This window comes from Mixophyes fleayi, chromosome 6 (assembly GCF_038048845.1).
Source record: "Mixophyes fleayi isolate aMixFle1 chromosome 6, aMixFle1.hap1, whole genome shotgun sequence".
Taxonomy (NCBI): domain Eukaryota; kingdom Metazoa; phylum Chordata; class Amphibia; order Anura; family Limnodynastidae; genus Mixophyes; species Mixophyes fleayi.
The window spans coordinates 14,429,178-14,455,885 of NC_134407.1; the positions used below are offsets into that span (position 1 = coordinate 14,429,178).

At 42.9% G+C, this 26,708-nt stretch overlaps 2 protein-coding genes and 1 pseudogene across 4 annotated transcripts in view; 1 reads left to right on the forward strand and 2 right to left on the reverse strand.

Annotated features, from left to right (window-relative positions):
- Positions 1-203: 203 nt before the first annotated feature.
- NPM3 (nucleophosmin/nucleoplasmin 3) lies at positions 204-6,915 on the reverse strand. Of its 2 annotated transcripts, XM_075215886.1 has the most exons (6): positions 6,643-6,915; positions 6,513-6,599; positions 5,261-5,346; positions 3,883-4,002; positions 2,659-2,752; positions 204-1,375 (listed from the first exon to the last, which is right to left on the reverse strand). In XM_075215886.1, exons 2-6 carry the CDS (start codon positions 6,580-6,582, stop codon positions 1,248-1,250), a joined length of 498 nt encoding a protein of 165 aa, XP_075071987.1. In that variant the 5' UTR covers positions 6,583-6,599; positions 6,643-6,915; the 3' UTR covers positions 204-1,247. The 2 variants fall into 2 exon arrangements, with proteins under 2 accessions (XP_075071987.1, XP_075071986.1); XM_075215885.1 differs by having other exon boundaries at positions 6,513-6,914.
- Positions 6,916-8,217: 1,302 nt separating this feature from the next.
- Positions 8,218-8,348, forward strand: LOC142095974 (U2 spliceosomal RNA; annotated as a pseudogene).
- A 9,315-nt stretch (positions 8,349-17,663) lies between these two features.
- OGA (O-GlcNAcase) overlaps positions 17,664-26,708 on the reverse strand; it is a 28,683-nt gene continuing 19,638 nt past the window's right edge. For both annotated transcript variants that reach the window (XM_075215887.1, XM_075215888.1), the window contains exons 13-16: positions 25,598-25,686; positions 24,117-24,309; positions 22,691-22,850; positions 17,664-21,807 (exon numbers count right to left, since the gene is read on the reverse strand). In XM_075215887.1, coding sequence (XP_075071988.1) covers positions 21,671-21,807; positions 22,691-22,850; positions 24,117-24,309; positions 25,598-25,686 — 579 coding nt within the window. In that variant the 3' untranslated portion in view covers positions 17,664-21,670. The remainder of the gene's footprint in view (positions 21,808-22,690; positions 22,851-24,116; positions 24,310-25,597; positions 25,687-26,708) is intronic.

The following is a 26,708-nucleotide window of genomic DNA, read 5'->3' on the forward strand; positions in this document are numbered from 1 at the left end:
TAATGTCTGAATGATAAATTTCCCAGAAATAGGTTTTTAAGATAAGTAAAATCTGGTAATCATCCTAAATCTGCAGGTCTGTAAACATACCAATAAATCTACTCCGAGGGCGATTCTGCTTATAAGAGAACACAAAAAGTGGGTCTCAAGGCTTTACAAAGTTACATCCAGAATAGCAGACTGACAAGGACGACAAAAATTCATAAGATCAACATGTAGCATTTATTTCATAGAATCGTCAATCTTTCAAAGTGGATACAAAAATATTTGCTTTGAAAATAATTGCAGTTTGTCTTTCACATAAATCACTTCAAAAATGACATAGTCAGGGCAACATTTGAAAGCGGTGATATCAAAAAACCTACAGCATGTACATAGTGTACACAAGTACAAAGTGTCAATAAAGAAACCAATCTATGGTGTGTGTGCAATAAAGTTATGACTTGCCCCTGACCAACCCTCCATCAAGACAAACTATTGTAATATATTGTTATTATCGATGCTATACTAATTAGCAGCTTTGCAGAGCTGACCAGTAAATCTGTATTTACAATGGTCTACACCGGCAATCAAAATGTAGTTAGTTATTATTTAGGGTTCACCATTAAGTCTCTAGAGTAACACTGAAAGTGATTTATACTCAGAAGCCTCTTATACCCAATGAGCAGGATACTGGTAGATAATTTTAGACTATTAAGGCTGATGTACCCTGTCCTATTCAGGCAGGTAATGCAGTTGTTAGATGTTCTCCACCCCCAAGTCACGACACCTAGATGACCCAGATATCAGTAAAGAGCTTAAATGACGTCTTGTTGCCCACCGCTTGCTGACCATACGAGAAGTGTGGTCCATTCTCTATGCCTGGACAAAAAAAATACACCAGATGCAGACATCACACAAGCTCCACTAAGTGTGTATGGAATATTTTCCCTGAAGGTATATGAGGGAGAAAAAAAACAAAACAATGGAGAAACCTCTTGCCTGAACACCGACTTCATACAAAAAGTACACAAATAATTTCAAGCTTCAAGTACAAAAATATGTTATGAATAATAAAAAGCACTATAAAACCTATCCATGTATCTATACATAAATATAGACAACGGACATAGAAACTTGAGAAAGTTGCAAAACATGTTGCAAGGAAAACTGTGAAAGTTGTTAATGATCCATGCACATACAAGATATATACATTGTACATTACATATAACCACAAGCTCAACGTGTTTCAACACAACAATGTTGGATCATTTTCTCATTTTTTTGTCGGCTGGTTTAATGGGGGCTAAATCTTCCTGCTCGTCCTCCTCTTCAGTACCATCCTCCTCCTCCTCATCTTCATCCTCCTCACTGTCAGAGGCCAAGTATGAGGGTGCTGAGAATGTAAAGAGAATGCAGCTAAAATGTAACTACTTAATGACCATCCTGTACAGAACAATATTCACATTTAAACAATGCATCACTTCACACACTGAGTAATAAAAAAAAACAAATATGTGCATTTTACCCAACATCTGGAGCATTGATAGCACCCCTGCCCTAATACGGGCAACTCATGAGGCTGATACATTGGTGCAATGGAAAGACCATTTAAATCTGAACAAAGTTGAATTATTTCTTCCTCTCTTTATGACACAAATAATAGTCACAGCTCTTACAGATGAGCTACTACCTACGGAGAAAGTGGAGCATTGCAACCATGCTCCGCAGCCCACGGGTCTGCTGCGTGCAGCCATTTTTCGAGGCTCCGTCTCAGTCTTGGCTGCGATCTGAGGCTGTGAGATGTTTTGGAGGAGAGCGACAGGACTAATTGGAATCCACAATCACACATTGCAGCTTCTCATTGGTCACTCTGCTCATACCCTCCTTCTGAAACCATTCTGAAGGGGGAACAACAGTGTCACCACTTTTGGTGGTAGCGCAGCTTTAAGTGTGCAAAGTAGATCATATAGGACAAAAATCTCAACTAATAAAGCATAGTATGTCAGTTATGCCCTTAAGTATGATTTTGCCAATATACAGCCTGTTCAGAAAATTGTTGCTACCTACGAGAGCACAGAATCAATTACTTAGGCTTTGGCTTTACCATATTACACAGTGACGTGGATCCGTTTTCTCTAAAGAATAGAACAGACAACATGCTGGAGAGATGTAGTTAAGCACAAAACTTATTTCATGTATATATTATTAAGCCCAGCACCCAATAAGCTTTGATAAAATCGGAAATTCAAATTATCAAGCTTTGGAATTAATACAGCATACTTCCATATATCTCCCCTGCAATTGGCGCTAAGGCACTAAACAAAGACTCATAAGTCCTGTGTCCGCTTTCACATACTATGTATATTAAAGAATGCTGGATAATTAAATTATGCGGAATACTTTAACTGACTTTAATAACTCCTAACACGTGAAACGGGCGCATATCTAAAATTGCACTGTTGCTGACTTAAAACATAAGTCATGAATAACCGATCTTCATAGCAACCACAGAAACAAACAGTGGACAGTGAGTGAGTCTTTAACAGGTAATTTCAGGCAGTAATCTTACTTCAAGTAAGTTGTAGCAACCAGCACAATAACTTTAATTAGGCCACATCATTTTTTATTTTTTTTGAGTGGAGCTACCCCTTTCATCCCTCTTAAGTGGTGTTTTACCGATTATAACTTGTCCAGAGAGTAACACAGGTCCAGAGCCGAACTTCAGGCGAAACGTCACCGGAGGCCGAATCACAAAATTATCCACATTAACCTGAAAAACGGAAAGATAAATAGCTTGGCAAAATAACCACACAGTATTAAACCTTATACTAAGTTGTGCAAGTATGTTTGTATTATATAGATGCGGTGGATAGACATGAAAACAGGATAAAGTAGACACCCTGACATAACCAGAATTCACACTCACATGGATTGTCAGCTGCATCATTTTTTTTTATCTTAGTTACTTATACTAGGAGATCCTCAAACCCTATGCGTTTCGCTCCTAGTGCCTGAGCTGCATACTACCATATAACACTCAAATCATGGGCCACAAGTGGGTGGAGCCTGTTTTCAGAGGACATAAAAAGATTTTGCAAATGCAAAAAAATGCCACTTGCAAAGACACTGAGGGGATTGAGGATAATAAGGTTAAAAACATTAATCCCCACTACCAGACTCGGACAACCTATCGCTCTCATGTTGTGGAACTAGAATTTATAGCATGCTGGGACTTGTAGTTCCGTAACAGTGGGAGAACCACAGGTTACTGGCTCATTGTATAAAATACGCTCGTGTGAAGCATCTCCTGGGTAGATAATCAATGACTTCAGTAATATCTGCTTTAAAGAGGCAGCTGGTATCTTTTCCATCCCATGACAAGACCCAATGCTTGATAGCGCCTTTACCTAGGATTCCAAGAAATATACAAAGTATATAATCTCATTATTGGCTTTCAAGCAAAAAGACTTATGTACATAAAAATACATTCATCTCCAATATTTACAGCTGTTTAACATTTATATCATAACTGGAAATATCCCTGGTAGCCATGTTATACAAAGCAACTTTTATTACAGGGATTATATGTGCAAAATAGTGCACAAGAGTATTTTGTAAACACCCACAATCCTCTCTCTCTCATTATATATATATATATATACACCCGACATCTGTTCTAAAGTCCCTGACATTTCTGGGTGATCCGACAGCAGGAATCCTTGGTCTGCAGCCATCAAAATCATATCTTAAACCAGATTACGTTGGGTTTGTTAACACAACATATTCTAATTTATCGATTTAACATAAAACAAGTTAATTTGCATAATTTCTCCATATATGACAGAACAACCACCCTGGGTTTGTAAGAGTCGATCTATACTTTAGTTGTATCGCATTTACCATCGTCTGACATGAAAGTTTCAGGGTAGCAATTGGAACAGTGATGTCCTCATCATTGTGGTTACGGGCAGTGACTTCCACAATATTATACTCATCTTTGGCCCCTTCCCCAAGGCTAATCTGTTGGGGGGGAAATAATAATTATATTCACAGTTTATTCACAGAGCATTAATAAACAAAACAAAAATCTGCAACCCCTAAAAACAACAATATTTTTAATATGTTTTGTGAAACAGAACTCAATGTTGATACTTTTATACATAATCCCTTTAGAACTACACAATATATAAACAAAAGTAATACATTCTTAGATGCATATTCAATTATCCGGTTCCCGCGGCACGTTAAAACTATTACCGTTATTATGGTAGTAGTTAGCTGGATTTCAGCTCGCGGCTCAGGGAGCTGCGAGCTGAAATCCAGCAAGAAAACTACCGTAATAACGTTTTTTTCCGCGCACTATTACCGTAATAATGCGCGGACCGTGAAAATTTCCGCGTTTCCCCTGACAATTGAATATGCCCCTTACAGTCTGGGTGACATTTCTGATATCACCATCAATGAAGAGATTATCATCACCATTCATTTATGTAGCGCCACCAATTCTACAACTGTATAGAGAATATTTGTCATCCACATCAGTCCCTGTCCCATTGGAGCTTACAGTCTAAATTCCCAAACATACAGACACCAAGGAGAATTTTGTCAGCAGTCAATGAACCTACTAATAAACTTTTTTTTTTTTTTTGGAGTGTGGGAGGAAACTGGAATAAAACCCACACAAACACGGGGAGAACATGCAAACTCCACACAGATAAGGTCGGGTATTGAACTCATGACCCCAGCGCTGTATGGCAGAAGAGCTAACCACTGAGCCACCGTGCTGCCCATAATTTTATGGCGATGACTAACGCAAATCTGGTGTATGCATGCCGCAAAACCATATTATGTAAATGTGGTTGGCCCTCACTACCTGCCGTTCGCAGACATGGAGGAGAAGCAGCAACTTCACAAATAAACTGCCAACGGCTGCTCCCTCCATGCCAGCGGGCAGCATCTCGGTAATGGGCTGGGAGTGCCATGCCAGGCTATAATGTCACAGCCTGGAATCACACTCCCAAGAGATAAACAGACCACTCCACCCCTGCACCAAACAAGGGAAGAAGTTGGAAGTGGGGCAGCAAGCAACGGGAAGGGAGAGGCATTTAGGGCACCCAAATAGTCCAGTCTTTGAATAATAAACTGCTGTGTGCAAAAATAAAAATAAATGTATATATCCAACTAGATTCATATATTATCACCAATTCTGATTTAGTAGTTCAGATATTCAGACATTACGGAGTAAGGGAGGAGGGAGAAGACAGAAATATGTACTCACAGTGCACAAGGATAAACTATGGTCGTATTCCTCCTCTTCATCTACCTTAAACGTATAATAGGTCGTCTTCGATGAGAGCTCACATCCTGGGTTAAGCAGAAGCAAAACACGTAAGTGGTGGAACATTGCAAAACATTACAGGATAAGTTACATGAAAACTCACAGCTCTCAGAGTATCTATATTACACCCCCCTCATTATTAAGTCCCCCCCCCCCACCCCCATTACTAGGTCCACAGCCGCCATCCCACTATGTGTATAACAAACCCATATCTCAAAGTGTAAGAGACCTCAATCTGTTCAGTCCTATTCAATACACCTGAATATAAAGCTTATGTCCAGTTCTGCTGATCAGTCCTGAGCTGTGAGGCGAGGATTTAGCGTATAGAGTCTGGGACGGCTGCTGTGTCAGGTGAGACATGGGGAGCGTCACAATGGAAAGGGGAACAGACAGCCACATTAAGGTGCACACTTATTAGGAAAGTGGTTGACGGGAAGTTACAGATTTGTTTTAATACTTACAAGTTTAAAGAAATAAAGTTGTACATAAAGTTTTTTTTTTCTTCTAATGTATCTAATGTTTTCCACATTCATGTAGATTCAACTAAAGGGTATTCACACCAAAAATAAAGTGAATACTGTAATGTTTGCGAGAGGGACATAGACAAGAACTGTACTTGCACATTGCTAGGGCCCTCCCAATTTCAGCACTATAGGACTCGCAGATTTATATATACATGTTGTGGACTGGTACTGGAAAATGTAAAAGGCTTATCCTGAAGTTATTATACACTTGTTTTGATGGCACACACTATATATATATATATATATATATATATATATATATATATATATATATATATATATATATATATTACAGCTCATGGTTCTGGCAGATGCAATGATGCAATGCAATCATTTTACTGTTTTAGATGCTTACAGTCCAGAGACCCCCCTGGGTATAGAGGAGCATAGTTTTGTGTTCACCATCTAGCTTTTTAAAAACTGTACAACTATGGAACTCTTGTGTAAGGGCTTTAGGGTACTAGACTAGCAGGGAATGCTGGTACTTGTTGTTCAGAGGCTGCTCTACTTGTTACACAACTTACTCCTAATAAAGTCTCCCTGGAGCAGACACTCAGTCCTGGAACCTGTAGTCCCAGTTACATGTTGCCGGAGTCCCTGCATGCTAAGTCTATGTGTAATGCACCATGCTCCCTCCGTCACATGTATACCCCCCTTCCCGGTCTTACCGAACAAATAGCTCTCCTCCGGCGCGCACTTCGCCTCGTCCGCCTCGTGCTGGTGATAGCAGGAACTCATGCTGGATCTGTGCGGTAACAGCGGCCACACAGTGCGACACAGCGCAGGGTCTGAGCAGTTACAGCGGCCACACACGTGCGACACAGCGCAGGGTCTGTAGTTACAGCGGCCACACACGTGCGACACAGCGCAAGGTCTGAGCAGTTACAGCGGCCACACACGTGCGACACAGCGCAAGGTCTGAGCAGTTACAGCGGCCACACACGTGCGACACAGCGCAGGGTCTTAGTTATAACTGCCACACACGTGCGACACAGCGCTGACTTCTCTACCGGCTCCGGGGAGGAAGAGGAGGAGTGCCCAGAGTGACCTCACTACTCCCAATCCATCTGCCTCCCCCTGGCTGTGCTGTGACTTATAACCGGCTGCCAGCAGTCTGGTGGTTACATGCTCAGGCTCACAACGTGCTACAGGGTAACATCAGGACAGCGTTCTCCCAAGACCCCCAGAAAACTCCATCTGGAATTCTGTAACAGTTTAAGAATTATTTGCAGCTTTCTCTCCCCACAATCTAGTTACAGGGGGATTATATGTCTTGTTATAGGACTACCTTAAGTATAAGTATGCAAGTTGTGTTTGTCTAGTTTTTGTTGAACTACAAGCAGAGCTGCCATGAGAAATTGTGGGGCTCAGTACAAATTAAACAGACATGGAACCCCCTCCTCCCCCACACATACCCTCACTTGTTCCAGTATCCATCACATGCCATTCAATAGTCCCAACAATCAGACCTTCCCACATGCCTCCGAGAAGACCTAAATGATTGAATATTACTACCCTAGGAAGGGACACAGTAATTAATAATGTACTCTGTGCAGTATGTGACCAGGGCAGGGTTAGATACAAGCAGCTGAAACATTGATTGGACCAACCTCCCCCACATGGAACAGAAAACCGGGCAGCACGGTGGCTCAGTGGTTAGCACTTCTGCCTCACAACTGGGGTCATGAGTTCAATTCCCGACCATGGCCTTATCTGTGTGGAGTTTGTATGTTCTCCCCGTGTTTGCGTGGGTTTCCTCCGGGGGCTCCAGTTTCCTCCCATACTCCAAAAACATACTAGTAAGTTAATTGGCTACTAACAAGTTGACCCTAGTCTTTGTCTGTGTCTGTGTGTGTGTGTGTGTGTGTCAGGGAATTTAGACTGTAAGCTCCAATGGGGCAGGGACTGATGTGAGTGAGTTCTCTGTACAGCTCTGCGGAATTAGTGGCGCTATATGACAAGGTTGCTGCTTACCATACAAACAGCTTCTGCATGTACAGTTTACCTATAGAATAATACATAATTAAAAGCTATATTTCATACACTGAATTGTGCTTTATTGCTAACATTTTAGCTTCCTCTATATAGTAGCAGATTTCTATTTTGTAACATGCTGGAGAGCTGTGAGCAGTCACACTGCACACACGTGTCCCACACACGCTCACCCCCCATTCACTTGACATATCTCTGCCTCTGTTCTTCCTCTTCTGTTTTCTCCCTCCATGACATGACGGCTTCCAGTCACTTATAGACTTGGAACACGCTGTGCAATGTCCTTTGCATGAGCGGACAATAGGACCTTTCAAGGGGGCAGGGTAAGCATGTCACAGAGGACCCCCTAGTCAGTCTGTGCCCCTTACCAAGGCTTCCATCATTGCTTTTTGGCCTTTTGGCTAAGATCAAGTGTATTATCTGTTCTTATCAGGCCCAACGCCCGGTGGTCGTAATACTGATCGTGGCTCATTCCATAGCATGATCTAACACTGGTGAGGATTCAAACTGCTAAAGGTGGTCTGCACCACGATTCTTACGCCAGCCAAAAGAAGGAAGACAACGAGGAAGATCGACTACGGGGAAAGAAACTCTGCTAGATCCTGGCTGCTGGAAGAAAACTTCGGGATCAACTCCTGCTGGAGAAGCCTTCCTCTCTTCTGGAGATCCTGCCCTGCTCTTCTCTGCTTGTGAAGACGTCGGGATCAATACCAGCGAAATAACCCCTCTTCTCAGCGGCAGACCCTGCTCTTCTCTGCATAAGCTCCACCCCCTTGAAGAAGATCGTCCCCCGGACCAGCATTTCAAGCCCTTTTGCCTCGGGAAGAAGAGCCAGGAAGATGGCTTCAGCTGCTGCAGCTCCTGCCTCCACCCCTGCTCCTGTCCCTAGGAAGAAGGGAGAAAAGACCCCTGCACCAAAGCCTCTCCCTGAGGTTGGAACCTCTGCCTCCAGCTGCCCCAGGACAAGGGAAGCCCAGCCAGGATACCCCCGAGAGAACTCCCACCCTGGAAGAGACAGACCGTCGCCCTGAAGCTGCAGGAAGTGGATGGAAAGGTCCCAGATCTGACGGCTGAGACGTGGGAAGAAGATGGTCCTCGAACAAGTTTTCTCGAAGGCTGAAACCCTCAGCATTCAGACCTACATCAAGGGGATCTTCTACATCACCTTTGCCTCCATAGCGATCTGTAAGAGATACTGGGAGGCGGTGAAATCAGCAAGACTGGAATCTCCATTTTCTCGATTTGTGGGGAACTGTCCCATCCTGAGCGAGGAAAGAAGAGTGACGGTCTCCATGAGGAATCCTCATATCCCTGGCAAGGACACCGCTACCTTCCTGAGCCGCTTCTGCTCCGTGGTCAAGGACCCCTCCAAGATCCTGGATGCCAACGGTTTCTGGACAGGCAAGTGGTCCATCATTATCAGGCTGAGGAAAAATTACACTGCAACAGACGGTCTCCAGCACCTGCCATCATGCTTTGCCCTGGGTGGCTCTGCTGGCCTTCTTCAACTATGCTGATCAGCCCAGGAATTGCAGGAAAGCTGACCACATGTGAAGAAGCTGCAAAGTTTCAGCCTGCAGGAACTGTAGAGTGGCAGGGCACAAGACCAAGGCATGCCCAAGGAAGACATCTTGCAACCACTGCAGCCTGGCCAGCCACATCTACAGGGATTGCCCCCAGAGGGCCAGAATCTACGCTGCAGCAGCTGGTAAAGGACTACTGGAAGGTGGACCTGCTCCTGTCCTGCAGCCCAGAGGAAGCAACAGAAGCCCCTACCACAGCCACGAGTGTTTAAGAAACCTTCCACTCCTTCTCTCCAACCTCCTTCCCCACTCCTTACTCACCTGCTCCCGTTGTGACAGTATATCCCTCCCTTCCTGGTGTCACAACTCCCCCACTGTCCCAGACACGCTCCCGTCCTCTTGGGTAACTCTCGCTGCTAGTGTATCACTGACCTCTTGCCTTCAGACCATGGTTGCTGTGGATGGCTAGAGCTGCAAGGTAGCGGGCACAGCGTTGGCACTGGATGCTGGGTCCCCACCTCAGAACAGCCAGATAACAGATTAGATTGGTCTAATCTGTAGGTTTCAGGAATTAGGTGTCAAAGCAGGATCTTGAAGCAGTGATGTTTTATTAGCTCAAATGTCCTAATGAGGACAGTTAATCATGTCAGTATATAGTACTAGCGATCTTTCCAGAAGTGTACAGATGGAATAATGATACATGGTCAAACAGAGCTCCTTTTTATACAGATTCTGGCACAACTCTTAGCAGGGGGTAACACCACCCCCTGATCCTAGATGGCTCTGCAAAGACTGATAAATCACATTCAGTATTTACCATTAGCATGTAATATATCCTTTAACCAAGGAGCCAACGCAATTTAAGTTTTAACAAAATTTACATTAATCTGTTATATCCTAATACTTGTATCCTGTATCTGCATTGTTCAGACAAGTTCTTGTCTTTCTAACAAGACGTGACCGCAGGTATCAACCTCCTGCTGGGCCTGCAGGCTAAGGGATGCGTTAGACACTCACACATCAAAAGGTCTAATTAGCATGGGGGACTTTCTTTAGAAAAGTTAGACAAATCCATTTTCGACCCCAGGTATACTGTCTCAGCAATAAATACATTTCCTATACAAAAGTGCAACAATATAATAAAAATCAGTACATTTGCAATGATATAAATTAGCGCACTGCGCTAATTATTATCATTTATTTGTTAGGCACCACAAGGTATCCGCAGCGCCGCACACAGTACTGTACTAACAGTAGACTATACAGGGTGAAACCATACAGAACAATGAACAAAAAGTACCAATACTTCAGAAACTCCGGCCAGTCATATGCAGTAAAGACGGAGCGGAAGAACAGGTATGGAGACAGGAGGGGAGGGGGCCCTGCTCATACGAGCTTACATCCTAGGGTAGGGTAAACAGACCAGGCACAATAATTTTAATATATTTAGGCAATAAGTTATATATAAGTGATCCAGCCAGTTATTATCTTGACAATTCCACTGTAAAAATCAAACTTTATCTACTTCTCCTCTGTATCCTTTCAGATACCAAGTTCCCATTTTAGGCTAGGTACACACTGGAGCGGTTTCATTCAATAATCGGCCAAATCAGCCGACATACGACCATTCGGTCGAAAGTCGGGTTAGTGTGTATAGTGACACGATAGTCGAAAGTCGTTCCAAAGTGTCGATTGTCGGCTCATTTGGTTGGTCGTAGTGTTTGACTGCATTCTAGTAAAATCAAGCTACTTAAGCTGTTAAAAAGGTTATTGTCATGCATTTGGGCTTAGCCCAGGCCTCCTCAGGGGAAGAGCGTTACTTCCCGACGCAAGCGCCCTTTTTTAACGTGGTTTTGTCCACGTCACCACCCCATCATTTTTATCCATCACCTCATCCTTCATCTTCATCAAGCTACTTAAGGTGTTAAAAACTTCCCACTGTCACCCCCGGCAACCACCAACCATTCCCAACTGTCACTTCTCCTTCAAGAAATATATAGGGCAGTGTATAACTCTGCCCAGCAGGTGGCGCTGCAGCTTGTTTTTTTTTTTTTCACACACACACACGCCACTAGGCATTTATATAGATATAGAGAGATAGATATAAATGCATTGAAACCATCTTTATGTCATTAATGTAAAACAATGTATATTTAAAAATATATATTATACTGTTAAGTTACTTAAATTATAACTGTTTTATGCATTCTGATGTGACCTTTTATTGTACATACACACGTGTATACTGTAGTCTGTTCTGTGTGTCTATGTATGCCAAGTACTGTTCAGGCAGCGCGTACTACCACCCCGATTAGAATCAAAACGTATTTGGATATAAGTTTGGTTTTGAAGGCGGACGGGCCTACTCACAAGTTCTGTGCTCTTTGCATGCAAGTTGCATTCATGCCTAAATCAGGCACATAATGTGCAAATTCTTTCACCATAAATGTCATGTGTATCTATGAGGAATTATATACACTATGGGCCTGAATCATTAAGGAGAGCAAAGCATAAAAAAAGGAGTAAATGTTCTCCGGGACAAACCATGTTACAATGCAAGGGGTGCAAATGAGTTTATTATTTTGCACATAAGTTAAATACTGGCTGTTTTTTTCATGTAACACACAAACACTGGATAGCTTTATTTTTGCAGTAAAATTTACAGTTGGTCTAAGACATTCCCTACCCAAACTACAAATCTGTCACCACATTTTAAAAATTTACCTCCCCCTCCAATTCAACATGTTTTGCCCTGGTGCAGAGTTACTCCTTTTATATGCTTTGCGCTCTTTAATGACTCAGGCCCTATGTATATATAACACATGCAATAAGATATGGATTATACATGATAAATATATAGATCATTTAGTAGGGTAATTTTATATAAGAGTAATTTTTGTACTTGCGTTAATCCGTTTCTCCGATTCTGTCTGGGGCACACTGCTTACCATGGGTTGTGGAGGGGAGCACGGGAGCTAGCACCTAGCTAGTTAACTTTTAGCAACTGCTGACAGACCCCTCCCCTCTACAATCCCCCTGTCACTTCCCAGTTAATCAAAAAGCCCAAAAGGAGAAAAGGCCAAATCAACCAAGAGCACACAGGAAAAGCAGAAGGGAGGGATCGCAGTGTCCCCCAGACGGAATCAGAGAAACGGATTTAACGTAAGTACAAAAATCCTCTTTCATCCATGAGGACAGCTACCATGAGGACGTTCTAAAGCAGACTCCTAAAGGGTGGGACCGCTCTGAAAGCCCCGCTCGTAGAGCACTACGAGCAAAATTTGCCTCAGCGGACGCAAATACATTAAACCGATAGAAATTGGTAAAGGTGTAGACAGAGGACCAGGTTGCTGCCCTGCAAAGCTGGTCCGCAGAAGCCCCATTTCTCGCTGCCCACAACGCCCCTACCGACCGGGTGGAATGGGCCTTAAGTCTCTCTGGCACAGGACGGTTAGCCCTGATGTAAGCCTGTTTAATGGTTGCCTTAATCCATCTTGCAATAGACTGTTTTGAGGCTGGCCAGTCTCTTTTATTAGAATCAAAAAGGACAAACAGAATCTGTACGCCGAATCTGGGAAGTTCTCTTAACATAAATAAAGAGAGCCCTAACCACGTCTAACTTTTCCATAAACTGCTGATCAGAATGAGAAGCCGATGTAAAGACCGGCACCACAATTTCCTGGTTCAAATGGAATGCCGAAACAACCTTCGGAACAAATGAAGAGAGTTCTTAATAATGGTCTGTCCTCGTGAAAAACCAAATATGGTTCTCGACAAGACAGAGCTCCCAATTCTGAAACCCTGCGTGCAGATGCAATCGCTAAAAGAAAGACGACTTTCCAGGTCAGAGACCTAAAATCTGCCGCGAGTAATGGTTCAAAAGGGGGCCTTGCAAGCATGTCAAGCACCAGGTTAAGATCCCACGGTGCTGTAGGCGGAACGTAGGGAGGCTGAATATGTAAGACTCCCTGAAGAAAAGTCTGGCAAATCCGCTAACTTAGGTGAAAGAAAACTGAAAGCGGAACCTAAACAGAGACTCGCCTCCAGACCATCCTGAAGAAAAGCCAATAATCGAGGGAGACGAAAAGAAGACGTGTGACAGGACTTATACGGTGATAGATGCGAGCTGAAACTGGCTTCCGAGCGCGCAGCAGAGTGTTCACTACACTGGGGGAGAAACCCCTAGCCCTCCAGAGCCTGGCTTCAACAGCCATGCCGTTAAATTGAGCCGAGGTAAATCCTGGTGACGAAAAGGACCTTGCAGAAGATCGTCTCGCGACGGAAGACGATCTTGCCCTACCGCCATGAAGATTATGTCCGCGTACCACACTCAACGTGGCCATGCGGGTGCTATTCAAATTATCGGCAGACCGCCCTGCCTCACTCGTCTGAGTACTTGAGGAAGCATGGGAATTGGGGGAAGGGGGGGGGGGGGGGGAACAGATATCCCAACCTGAAATCCCATGACATGGTCATCACGTCCACTGCTACCGCTAAGAGGTCTCTTGCCCTTGCGCAAAACCTGGGAACCTTTTTGTTGTGTCTGGAGGCCATGAGATCTATATCCAGAAGACTCCACCTCTGAACTAGTGACTGAGACTTCCGGATGGAGGGACCACTCCCCAGGCATCATTGGATTGCGACTGAGATAATCGGCCTCCCAGGTTTTTATTCCTGGAATGAACACTGCCGCGATTGCTGGAACATATTGTTCCGCCCAAGCAAATATTTAAGCTGATACTCGAATTGCAGCTGCACTCCTCGTTCCTCCTTGGCTGTTGACATATGCCACAGCCGTGGCATTGTCGGACTGAACCCTGACTGGATGGCCCTGAAGAAGGGTTTGGGCCCCCCGAAGAGCCAAAAGAATTGCTTTCAACTCCAACGTGTTGATTGATAGGGCGGATTCCTGAACTGACCAAAGCCCCTGGAGCCGGAGATGCAGGACTACAGCCCTCCAACCTTTCAGGCTGGCATCTGTTGTGACTATGATTCATGACCATGGAGCAAAGTACCTGCCCACCAACATGTGATCCTGAATCAGCCACCACTGAAGCGATTCTCTCGCATCCGGGGACAGCGAGATCTTCTGGCGATCCAAATGTAGGTGGGATCCTGACCATTTTGTCAAGAGATCCCACTGGAAGCACCATGAATGAGCCCGACAGAAAGGGATAGTCTCGAAGGAGGCCACCATCTTTCCTAGAAGACGCATGCACAAGTGAATTGAAGGACTGGGAGAGGACAAGACCTGCGTTGTTATCCTCTGAATCGATCCGATTTTCTCTACAGGCAGAAACACCTTCTGTTGTTTGGTGTCCATGAGGAGTCCCAGGAAGACCATGCGTTGGCACGGAACCACCTGGGATTTCTTTACGTTTAGCCACCCATGGCTCTCGAGGAAAGCTATGGTGAGGGATAAGTGCTGATGTAAGCAAATTTCTGAGGTGGATTTGATGAGCAGATCGTGTAAGTAGGGCACAACTTAAACTCCCTTTAAGTGAAGACAGGCTGCCATTACAGACATGATCTTCATAAAACCCTTGTGTTAGGAACCCCAGCAGTCAGCACCACAAACCCCGGAGTCTACTCAGAAGTCTGGCTTTCACTGGAGCCCCTAGTGGTGGGGACAGACTTGGCCGCAGACAGCTGAGGGTCGGGAGATGGGTACTGGCTGCGGAGAACCAGAGACAATGTCAGATAATAGCTGGGTCGGGGTCACAGGAAAAGGTTCAGATCCAGGTACAGACAAAAGGTCATACACGGAGAATCCAATCAAAGGTACACAGCAGCAAGGTACAGGAGCAGGCAATAAAAGCAACACAGAACTGGAAGCTATAACCGGCAGGGAGGCTAATCCCTCCCTGCCTTAAATAGTACAAGCAGCCAATCAGAGCCTGACTCTGAAATCACACAGCCCCCTGCATAGAATTAATCTATTTCATTAATTAGCCAGCAGGCTGGTGGGGCCAATTTGTGCACGCGCCCGGCTTTCAATCATTGCCGGGACACGGTGCTGCGGAGGAAGCGTCCGGCCGTTGCCTTGGCAACGGCCAGGTCACGGCCGAAAGTGACGTCCCGGTCGTCAAGATAACTTCAGGCTCGTACCACCTTGGAGCGGTGGAGAGGCCGAAGGGAAGAGCCCGAAACTGATAGTGGGAGGCCCCCACTGTGAACCTCAGGAGAGACTGATGACCGCTCCAAATAGGAACGTGGAGGTATGCATCCTTTATGACTATGGAAGCAATAAACGGATTCCTTTCCAAGCTGTTTATTACTGACCTCAGGGACTCCATCCGAAATTTGTCCACTCGTAAGTGCACATTGAGGTTCTTTAGGTTTAAGATAGGTCGAAGGAACCGTCCGGTTTCGTGACAAGAAAAAGATTTCAATAAAAACCTTTTCCTTTCTGGTTTTCTGGGACCCTGCAAATAACTCTTGCCGAAAGAAGAGAGGCGACACAACTCTGTATCGCCTGTCTCTGTGGATCTCGAGGTAGCGGGGTTACAAAGAAACGATGTGGAACAGGACCCAGCAGGTCTATCATGTACCCCCTTGTTATAATGCTCCGAATCCAAGGATCCTGAGAGAACGCGGTCCATTGTTCTTGAGAAAGAGACAGACGTCCCCCAACTGTCGCCACCTCCTGGAGACTAGAGTGGCAGTCAGGACGCAGGCTTCTCCTGAGCCTTGGAGGCCTGACGCCTAGCTGCGAAAGAGGACCTACCTCTGACTGAGAAGCCTCTAGAATTCGGTTGTCTGCCCCTAGATGACAGGCCCCTAAGAAAAGAGGTCCCTCGAAAGGACTGCCTAAAGGAGCTTAAACACGGGGTCTGGGCTCTGCCTGTGATCACTGGCAAAAAGGTGCTTTTGCCACCCGTTACATGAGAAATCATACTGTAACACCGGGCCGAACAAACCGGATGCTGAAAAAGGAATGGTTTCTAGGGATTTTTTTAGATTCCGAATCTGCCTCCCAGGATTTCAGCCATAATGTTCTTCTTGCTGAAATTGTCGCAGCCTGAATAGAGAAAGACACAGACGCTGTGTTCTGAGCTGCCTCATAAAGGTACCCCGATGCCTTTCAAATGTAAAGCTAGGGGGAAGTAATTTTGAGTTCTGCAAGGCCTCTGCCAGTTGCTCAGCCCATGCTTCCATGGCTCTAGAAACCCAAGCTGAAGCAAATTTGGGTCTAAAGGAAGAACCTGCTGCTACAAAAATAGATTTTAGTTGAGATTCAATTCTGCGGTCAGTGGGGTCCTGCAGAGTTGCTGTGCCCGGGACCGGCAGGATAGTGTGGCGGGCTAAACAGGCTACGGGAGTATCTACTTTAGGGATTCCTTCCCAGCGAGCCACATCCTCTTCCTGCAATGGATACAAGGAGAATCTTTTTGGAATAGAGAACCTTTTATCAGGCTGTTCCAGGCTCCCTCAGCAAAATCTCTCAGTTCTTGAGGAGGAAAACGAATAACCTTTCTTCTGGCTTTCTTAAAAAGACTTTGTCTATAGGACTAGGATCCTCCATTTCTGGGAGGTCCAAGGCCTGCCTTACCACTAAAACCAAATCATCAATACCTTGATATCTAGCGATTTCTTCCCGATCAGACAGTTGAACCTGGTCAGTATCAAAATTTGTTTCCCCTTCCTCTTCGGAAAACCCCTCAGAATCCGAGGGGGACAGAAGAGGATTAGCGGATCTAAGCCGCTTTCTTTTTGAAGGGGCTTCAAGTTTACTGGTTAAGCCTGTCTAAACCCTTTATAAATGATGAGGACCATGCCGGTTCTGTTGGGACAGGGGTCTGATCCGTTATTAAAGAGGAAGGGCCTGCTATAGCCGTTCCAGTAGAAGCTGTCGCAGTAGGAAGGCCTGCCACACTTGTCAATAACTGAGTAGATAGAAGCCACCCAGGCCGGCTCCTCCGTCAGCGGGGCTCTCTATGACACACTCCCAGATCTGCCTTCAAAATAAAAGTCTGTAATATTAAAAAATGAAAAAATTAAGTTACTTAAAAAATAAATAATTAAAATTAAATAGAAAATAAAATAAAACTAGCAGTAAAAAAATAGCAGCCCAACTCCTTGGGCACCTAGAAAAAACTGGGAGGTGACAGGGGGATTGTAGAGGGGAGGGGTCTGTCAGCAGTTGCTAAAAGTTAACTAGCTAGGTGCCAACTCCCGAGCTCCCCTCCACAACCCATGGTAGCAGTGTCCACCAGACTGGATGAAAGAGAAAAATTTTTTAGCTTTAGCAGTTGGATACTACAAAAAAAAAAAAAAAATCACTCAGTAAATGAAGATAAACAATGATTTTTTTACTAGTTTTATTAAAAAACAAAAACAAAAAAAACCTTAACATTCTACAAAAAGTGTGCAACTTATTTTAACATCAGAATTATTTTGTATAGTGGAACCCAGAAATGCAGTCAGAGAAATGCACCTAGAACGTAGCCTGTGCATCTGCTGAGTGGCCAGAGGGGGCGCTGTGATCCAGATTTAACACTTCAAAAAGGTTTCAACTTGAAATGTCAACGAAAGAAAAACAATTGTTAACCTCTCACTCCAGGTAGAAGTGCAATACCAGGGCCCGGCCCAGGAAAGTATGTGACCATTAGAACTAGTACACAAACTTTATACCGAACCATCGATACAACTCCTACTCAACAACAGGAATAAAAAGAATAACTTATGTTATGAAGGATTTCTTTTTTAAAGTTTTTGCAAGAAACAGGTTTCACTATTTGTATCCAGTCTCATAGGCTCCAGCAGTAACTACCCTCAATTAAGCTTTCCTCAGGTCAGATTCACAAATAACCAAATCATAATCCTAACATAACATCACTTAAAGGACCACTAGACCTGATCCGATCTGCAGGCATTCACATATAGGGCTGTAAATGTCCCGATAACATGACAGAATTGGAGATATTTGACACTGTATCTACTGTACAGTAAGCTGCAAACTATTGTTTTCTGATATCGGTCAATTCAGTCTCCCAATTCCCCCAAAAGAGTCCCTGAACAAGATAGTAAACCTTGTGTGCAGAGATTCCAGCACTGGTCAGGCTGCATCTCTGCTTCCAACACCTTACATGAGAACAGTTTGACGGGTCTTTAGGCCGGGGTTTCCCATCTGTATAATATACTGTAATATGCTCTGCGCAGTAGTACATGCTAGCTTCCACATTAATGTGTCACATATATCAGTCTATTGGTGCTGGAATTGAAGGCCGATATTTTAAACTTAAATGGTGTCAAAGGGCAAGGCCTAAAAACAAAACATGACCAGGATGTATGACTGTGGATTATTGGGAGCAGGGGGGTGAGGGGGATTTACTCTTCTAATTTAAACACCACGTGGGTGGCTAAATTGGACAAGATTGCTCAGATGAGCAGCTAAACTTATTCCAGCATCGCTGGGGCCATTAGTGCGGTCAGATTATTACACACATAGGTCTATACCGGTCATCTCCCCATAACCAACATATTCCATAATGATGTGGGTACTTACAGTAGGATCATTACTTAGTGGTTATTTTGGGGCATGTGTTAGCGCTAGTAAATGCACACATGCGTTTCAAACAGTTTACCTGCGGTAAACACATTTGATAAAGCATGGTGCGTTCTAAACACCAGAAGACGATGAAATGCTGACAACAGCTGTAGTGGGTATGGGGGGGGGGGGACGGGACTAGAAACAAAGTATTCTAATGTCAGACCCAGTTACACACAACTCTGAAACCCCCCTCCAAATCTAAATGACTGCCCTTCCCGTTCATATAGATGTGGATATGTAAACATTATCCAATCATGACATAAATTAAACGTGTTTGCTACATAACAAGGGTGAATAGAATTTCAGAGTACAAAGGGTTGTTGTGTTGAAGCTATATCGGGCTCCGAAACTGACATTTGACAGAGTCTGATGTACAGAGTAATAATTGTTTCCCTCAATAACCCAGTGGTATCCTCTAATAGTCCCCAGGTCCGATACATTTATACATTTCTGATAGACTATATATTTATGAAGGTTACCCCAAGCTCGTATATAGGGTGACCTGTAGTTTAAGTACTCTGCTCTATACTCAATATAAGATACTAAGCAGAGTAAGAAGTAAATGGAGAATTACTTCCCCATATTAAATAGTCAGTGGCTCCTTCATATAATCCCATCTTTGATGTGACCAAAACATCGTTTTGTTAAGCAACACTCCTGGGTGAAAAATTAAGTCACCTGCGTGTCCAAATGTAACGAGCTGGAAGTTACATCAGAATGTCAACAAATACCACTAAACGTATAAAAGCGCTACTAATAGAAACCACAAAATTTGGTAAAAGTCTGCTCGCAAACAAGAACAGGAGATATTTAGCCGATGTTTCTCGTAAGAGGGGATTCCTATCTGTAATCCCATTTAAGAACACTGAAGTCAGCCTCGCATTGCACAATATGCGTAAAAGATATTAAATCAGCTGTATAGCAAATACATATACAGCGTTAAACACCCCCAAGTTCTGTCAAGGTGTGGGAAATTGTACATATATTTTGTGTGTGAAAGTTATTAGTAGTCTCTTTATATGAGGCAGTGGTCCTGTAAGGAAGCAGGGATATACCTGTTGGAGGAGAGGAAAAAAATAAATCTATATAGTATGTACTTAATCATAAAGCCAGGTTATTTAAATGGTTAACTGCTCAGCTATTTTTTTTTTTTTTTTTTTTTTCCATGTTAAAAGTACGTTCCATAAATTCGGATGACTGACAAGGCATTCCTAAACGGGTACAAGAACATTGCAAAGAGCATGATAGCCCAGAGACAGCCAGGGGGATAGAGCAAACAATGCACAAATAGCTATCAGCCAGCTACATGCAAACCAAAGTCAATGTAAAGGCGGTAAAGGTCAGTATGAATTCAGAGCTTACGTCTAGATTATCTGCCAGTCCAAGGAGCTAAAAAAAAAACATTAGCACCGATTTTTTTTAGCCCAGAGCTCTTTTCTACTATGGACTGAAAAACATAGGTAGGCCAAAAATACATTTAAATGTAAAAAAAAATATTCTTCATTCTGGACAGCCGTATATTGTGCTTCAGTTTTTCCTCCAGTGTTCCAATGGCCCGTAGAGAAATATTACCAATGAGCTAGCACTCGTCCAAGGCTGCCATAGTGCTTTAGATAAATCTTAAGAAACGGCCGTGCTGGGACGTGTGGTGGAACTACAATTCCCAGCAAAGGCTGGCAGGGGATTGTGGAGCTTGTGGGTTCCACAGCAGCTGGAACGCCACAGAACGCACGTCTGAGCTGTACAGTGTAGTGCATATTTCAAAAGAAGTTTAAATTATTTTCGAAAACCTTTTTTTTTTTTCTTCCCCCTAGACCGCGTCAGAAATTCACAGTTACAACCAAAAGTTTTTGGCACATGCAAAGGAAAAACAAACAAACAGACTTTAGAGGGTAAGTTACCAAACTCTATCAATGGAAAACAGAGACCAAAGTTGAAATACGAAGACCGTCCGCTGTAACCGTATCATGATGAGCAGCGGAAACAGAAAACAAAGAGGAATTAAAGCACTTTTTTTTTCTCCCATACGGTATTTTTCTTTTTTTTAAACCATCATTTTAAGCGGAACATGCTCGATGAAAACTTGTATAAAGAAACAGAACATAATAATATACAAAAAAAATGGTAAACACGGACTGTACATACAGTTTTCTACAGTAACATTTACAGACAGGTTGAGTCATCTTGCTGTGCTGCTGCCCTCCTGGGCAAGAAAGGTGTTACTATATCAGTGAGCCTGAAGGACTCTAAGAAGTGCTACATGTATCACCTTCCCCGGCTTATTGGGTGGGGGTGGGGGGTAATGTGGAGCGCCTCGAGGGAGAGGAAACAAAACGCCTGTTTCTTTTGTAAATGAATGAGAGGTTTCAGATCTCCTCAAACCACCATTAAATGCTTAGTGCATGGGAAGGTAATGAAAAGTAAGATGCAACCAAAACTACATAAAAACAAATCAGGCGCACATCCTTCTATAGTATAACTTGGAGCGGGTTTCTCCACAATAAGAGCCCATGCAAACGACCAATAGCATCGTATGTAAGCCTAGACAGTTGCCTTTAAAAACGTGTGTTTTGGTTTGTTTGGTTTTTGTTTTTTTTTGCTGTTTTTGTGTATTTTTCTTTTGTTTAGTTATTTTCATATTTAGCCGTCTTGTCTTAAAGTTGCAGTATATGCATAGGAAGGGTCCAGACACGATTAGAAGTCTTAGAAACCGTCTTAAACAGCTTATTTTGGGGGGTTTTCCTTGTAGAAAATATCTTCAAAGGCTTCTTCCGAGAATAATAATATCTTTAGGAAATCCTTCCATTTTGGCAATTTCAAAGCAGCCTAGTTTGCTGTAAAAATCCAGGATTCTTTTATCGTCTGGTCTCACTTCACAGAAAGCCCCACGTGAGCCTGTGACATGCAGAGAAATAAAACCAATCATTGACATATTGTGATAGAACATGATGTTCCTGTAACAATTTAGCTGTACCAGGGTTGTATTTGCTTGGTGCAATTAAGGTAATTAAGTAGAACGTCATTGTTCTACAGGAAACTGTAGAAAGAGGTGTTGCTTATTGCAACCAAATGTTTTAACCTGTACTAGAAAGTGGTTCTGATTAGTCGCTATGTGCGAAACCACCTTTTCTACAAGATGATCAGTTTTACTCCCTCTTCAGAGTTATATGTGGCAGCACATTATAGTGGAGCTCCTGTTTAATATGTAAATGGGCTATGAAGCGGAGATCTCCATCAATGACCTCCATGCTGCCATGAGCTGAGAGTCTTGAGCACACGGCCCTAGCTGAACTCACTGGGCAGAATTCTGATTAATAGTACCATCAACTTTACTGGTGAGTGTCTTAAACCGGAGGGGGTAAGCCTCAGTAATCATTTCTGATAACTGAAGGAGGAAGGGGATCATATGCAGGGCTAGAAATGATCACTGGATCCTGACTGGAAGAGCCCAGCAACCACCCAAACAGCAGTCAAGCCTAGTGGTAAAGCGCTACGGAATTTGCTGGCGCTACATAAATAAATGTTGATGATGATCCCTCTTGCACTCAAGAGATGATTACACAGACTGGCCACTAGGGGTCCTCAGTAATTGCAAATAGCAAGTCACTGCCAAATTGGACAAATAGCAGCTAGTTTAAAATAAGTGAGAAACCATTTTTAAAGGAAGTAGGAGCTTGGAGGAAATGTAGTGCTAAATGTGGAAGAGGCACCGTTTTAATGGTACAGTGAAAAGAAGTCTTATTTGCCGACAACATAAAATGTTCCCATCAAAGCTTACCATTGGCTTTCAGAGACGATAGGAGGCACGCCATCATGCCTTTGGCTACACTGGGATCAGTGACTTTCTTGTGAATGTCCACTTTTATTAAAGAAGGAAAATTAGCAAGGAATGTATCAGGTAATATTTCTTGCTCCTCGTGGAAACTGAGCATTATTTTCTAAGGAAAACAAAAAAACACAGGTCAGAAAATTCACAGTACAAAAGATATCAAACGTCACTATTGAAGAAAAGTGGGGTCAACATGTATTTAAATTCACATTTAACCCCTTCTATTACATGGTTGTTAGTAAATAGCCATTCAGTAGATACCATCTTTTCTAAGGTAAGATATAAACAGCTATTAAAGATGTCACACACTCAGCATCGCTGACGGCCACTGTCACTGACTGCCTGGGGGTCTGGTCTTAGGACCAAGAAACATCTTGTTCATTCCTGGCCCTGCGATTACAAAGAATAGTTTTAAAAATGAATGTTATACATCTAATGACATTCCCCGCCTGTTATACTCCGTTCACACTGCCTCAAAAACCCGGGTTTTAACCAGGGGGAGCCCAAACAACCCGGGTCAAGGCTGAGTGTGAACGGCTCCCCTGCATCTACCCGGATCAGTGTAAACCCGGTTGGCCCCGGAATTTGTCGGGATGGGAGGCTCGGTCACCCGGCAATATCCAGGTTCATACACCCAGGATATCGCCAGGGCTGCAATGTGAAAGTGGTATTAGACAGGTCTCAGTTACTGGCCTGCTATATGTCAGATACAAACAATACCTGACTTATCAGTTCCAGATTAGATCTACCTACAACTGCTAGCAATAAAGGAGACCTGTTGGGTTCTCTTACGACTCCTGAAGGTCACCCCGTGATTAAAAAAAAAAAAAAAGTAAAAACATAAAAATTAAATCACACCCAATTTCTTCCCTATATAACTACATCAAATATCTTATGAAAGTACAAATATTTAGCACATTAACATGGTTTCCCTATAATTACGATTGTATCCCTTTTTAGAATTTGAAACCCTTTTGCAACATATTTTTACACTTCATTCCTTGAATACTACAATTAAAATCTATTGATTTCTACATGCTTCCAAAACACAAAGTAAAATTTACTTGGCTAGTGAAAATAAAAAGAGCAAGAATTATTCCCACTTAAATCTTAAACATATTACACAAATAAAGGTTACGCAATTTCGATGAGCGTGGTTTTACAGCAGGTACAGAAGACAGTGTTAAAAACTATTTGGCTAAAACCTTAGACCTCGAACTACAGACTTATCTAGATACCAAGAGAGTTTGAGAATGAGCCGAGACAAAAGGGAAACGTTCACCATCAAACTTGTTGTGCTCCTTATTCCACAATCAGTATTACTATAAACATTGGATCGCACACGATTAACATAAGTAAAGAGTGGCCTGAATACCTCTGCTGCAGACAGCTCTTTGTCCTCCTTTGGTTTGGTATATTTCTCCTGCATGAAAGGAATCCAGGAATGTTTGCATTTGGTGAGATAAGGTGTAACGTCTACTGTGCCCACAGCGTAGCCACAAATCCCATCCTCGTCTTCCAATACAAAACAGTAGTCAAGGCTGTGAGACAGAAGCCCACCGACAAGCCTAGAGAAGGAAAATAAATCATATCTTTTTAAAAAATAGTTTGGGGGGAGATCATTTAAAAAAAAAAGTTTTGGTTTGTCTGCTCCCTCAATGGCCTTACGGCCAGTCCACCTTGCTCTTCTCATCCACGAATGCAGTCGTTTCAGAAAGGATGTGTCGGATCCCTTTCACCTGAATGGGGGACAACAGCACCTCTTTGTCCGAGAGAAGAGCCTTTGGATGACTTACTGCATCGGATAATTCCCACAACAACAGCATAACTTACTATATTAATTCTCATTAAGTAACACAACTTTGATTCAAACAAAAACACAACTTTTCAGCATTTATTTTTTGTTTTTGGTTGACATATTAGACCAACAGAAACAATTCATGTTTGGTAGGGAATATGTCATCTTTGCACATCAATTTAGAAATAGTTAGAAATTGTCACATTATAAGTGAAAACTTCTGAAGGATAGTTAAAGAACAGCGTAACCGATGTCCAACGGTTTTTCTTCTTCCTTTACATACATGACGTAACAAAGGCACCAACTTACTTACATGACTAAAAGGCATTTTTATACTTCTCATTAAATTCCTTTATAAGACATTCCTACCAAAGGCAGCAATGTCCAATTTATAAGATTTTGACAAGAGTACGTGGGGGCGACTAAGAATGGTCTGGATCATGAATGCTCGAGAAAGACTGACAGGGGCAACTTTACATCCCTTCCCATGGCCATGGAAAAAGACAAACAAGGCGTGCAAGCTCAGGACAGAGACAGACATCTTATCACGGCCAGAAAAGGTTGCAAGTGCAGGACTGCCTGCCCATAGCACCATTGAGGGAGCAACCAAAACAAAACAAAAACAGATGGGAGACACAGTGACAGAACCAGGCCTTTTCCATGGTCCTCTGAAGGAAAATAGGCAAACAAAGCTTTGAAACGTCTCTCAACTAGGCTAGGTGGGATTTCCAAAAACATGTCAAGTCGAGGGGCTCTGTCCCCCAAGCTTAAAAATGACCCTCAAAGCCATAAAGCCATCAAAGACAGATCCGTTACAAAAGAAGGGGCCCTGAGGCCAAATGAATAATGGATCGACTACATCTGTGCATGAGAACTGTCGTAGGTCAATTGGGGCAATGAACACTGCACTCTGTAGAATCCAAGGAATAAGTGTAGATGGGGAGAACGACTGAAAGATGAATAGACACATCCTCTGCCAGCGCATCAATGACACACAATAATAGTGGAAAGTACCAGTCATGATTTCTAGGTGCACTGATATGAAGTTGTATACTTACTTATCTCCTATCAAGTCAGGCTGACTTTCAAATGGTAAATCATCCATTGCATCGTCATACATCTCTCTACATATCTTGTATACTGAAGCCTATAAAAGAAATACAAATGTTAGTGCGTGGCCATCCCTGACCTAGATTACGAATTCCATGTACCCCTAGTCTAGCAAGTATTATAAAGTAGAGGTACCTCAATTACCACTTATAGAAGTCAGAGAGATCTGTTTCAGGTAGTATGTACCAAGTGTTGTAGTGTGGGTTGTTTTTTTTTTAATTAAGTTTATCCTGTTGTATTGTTCACAGCACAGTAGTTTATTTTTATATAAAAGTCTAAATTCAATTAAGTGTTATATGATTTTATGTGTCTGTGGTCCAGAGATGTGGGGTGCAGTGGGTTCCTTTGTCTCCCTTTGCTGTTGTTTAATCCAGGACACTACCCCACGAGAGCCCCGGTGTGATATGACTAAGGTGGAGTCACTGTGCTACTGTTGAAGAGAAAGCATTCAGACCACCCATAGGACGTGTCTGTAGGTGTATCAGTGCGTGTGTCCTGTCTAGCACTACAAAGGGATGTTGCACTGTCCCAATGATTAAACACAAAATTAATTCTTATTACTGTTTACAGTAATTAACATTATCTGACCTCTCTGCCCATCGCCCGCAAACCATCGGCACTAAGCCCAGGTTTCAGTGTAAAAGTTACATTAGATGGGAACAAGAAGTTTCATGGTCCCCATCACATTTCTGATATAGAATAGCATGGGACACATGGACTTTGTTAGACATAATGGATAATGCAGTTTTTTCCCCTTTCCAAGCACCTTTTGAACAATATATCTGGGCCTGGGGTATTTCCTGCACTAATTGTTTCATAAACATAAAACACATTAGTAAGTTTTTCTGACTAGTTATAGAACAATAATCCACAGTCCTCTGAAATATTTTGTATCTTAAACCTTTACCAAATGTAACATATGATTTGCCGTTTTCTGCAATTACCTTAAACAGTCATAAGAGTTTTGTGTTTAATCATCAGGACAAGTTTTCACACAATGTTTATATAACAAGTCCAATCTGTTTATAGTATAACAGAAAACATATAAATATATTTATT

Bases quoted from the DNA above. Each gene is read 5' to 3' on its own strand.
- NPM3 (XM_075215886.1), bottom strand. From the start codon at position 6,582: ATGAGTTCCTGCTATCACCAGCACGAGGCGGACGAGGCGAAGTGCGCG. The intron at 4,003-5,260 runs GTGAGTACATAT...CCCCCCCAACAG, and splicing joins ATAGTTTATCCTTGTGCACT to ATTAGCCTTGGGGAAGGGGC. The intron at 2,753-3,882 runs GTAAATGCGATA...TCCGTTTTTCAG, and splicing joins AACTTTCATGTCAGACGATG to GTTAATGTGGATAATTTTGT.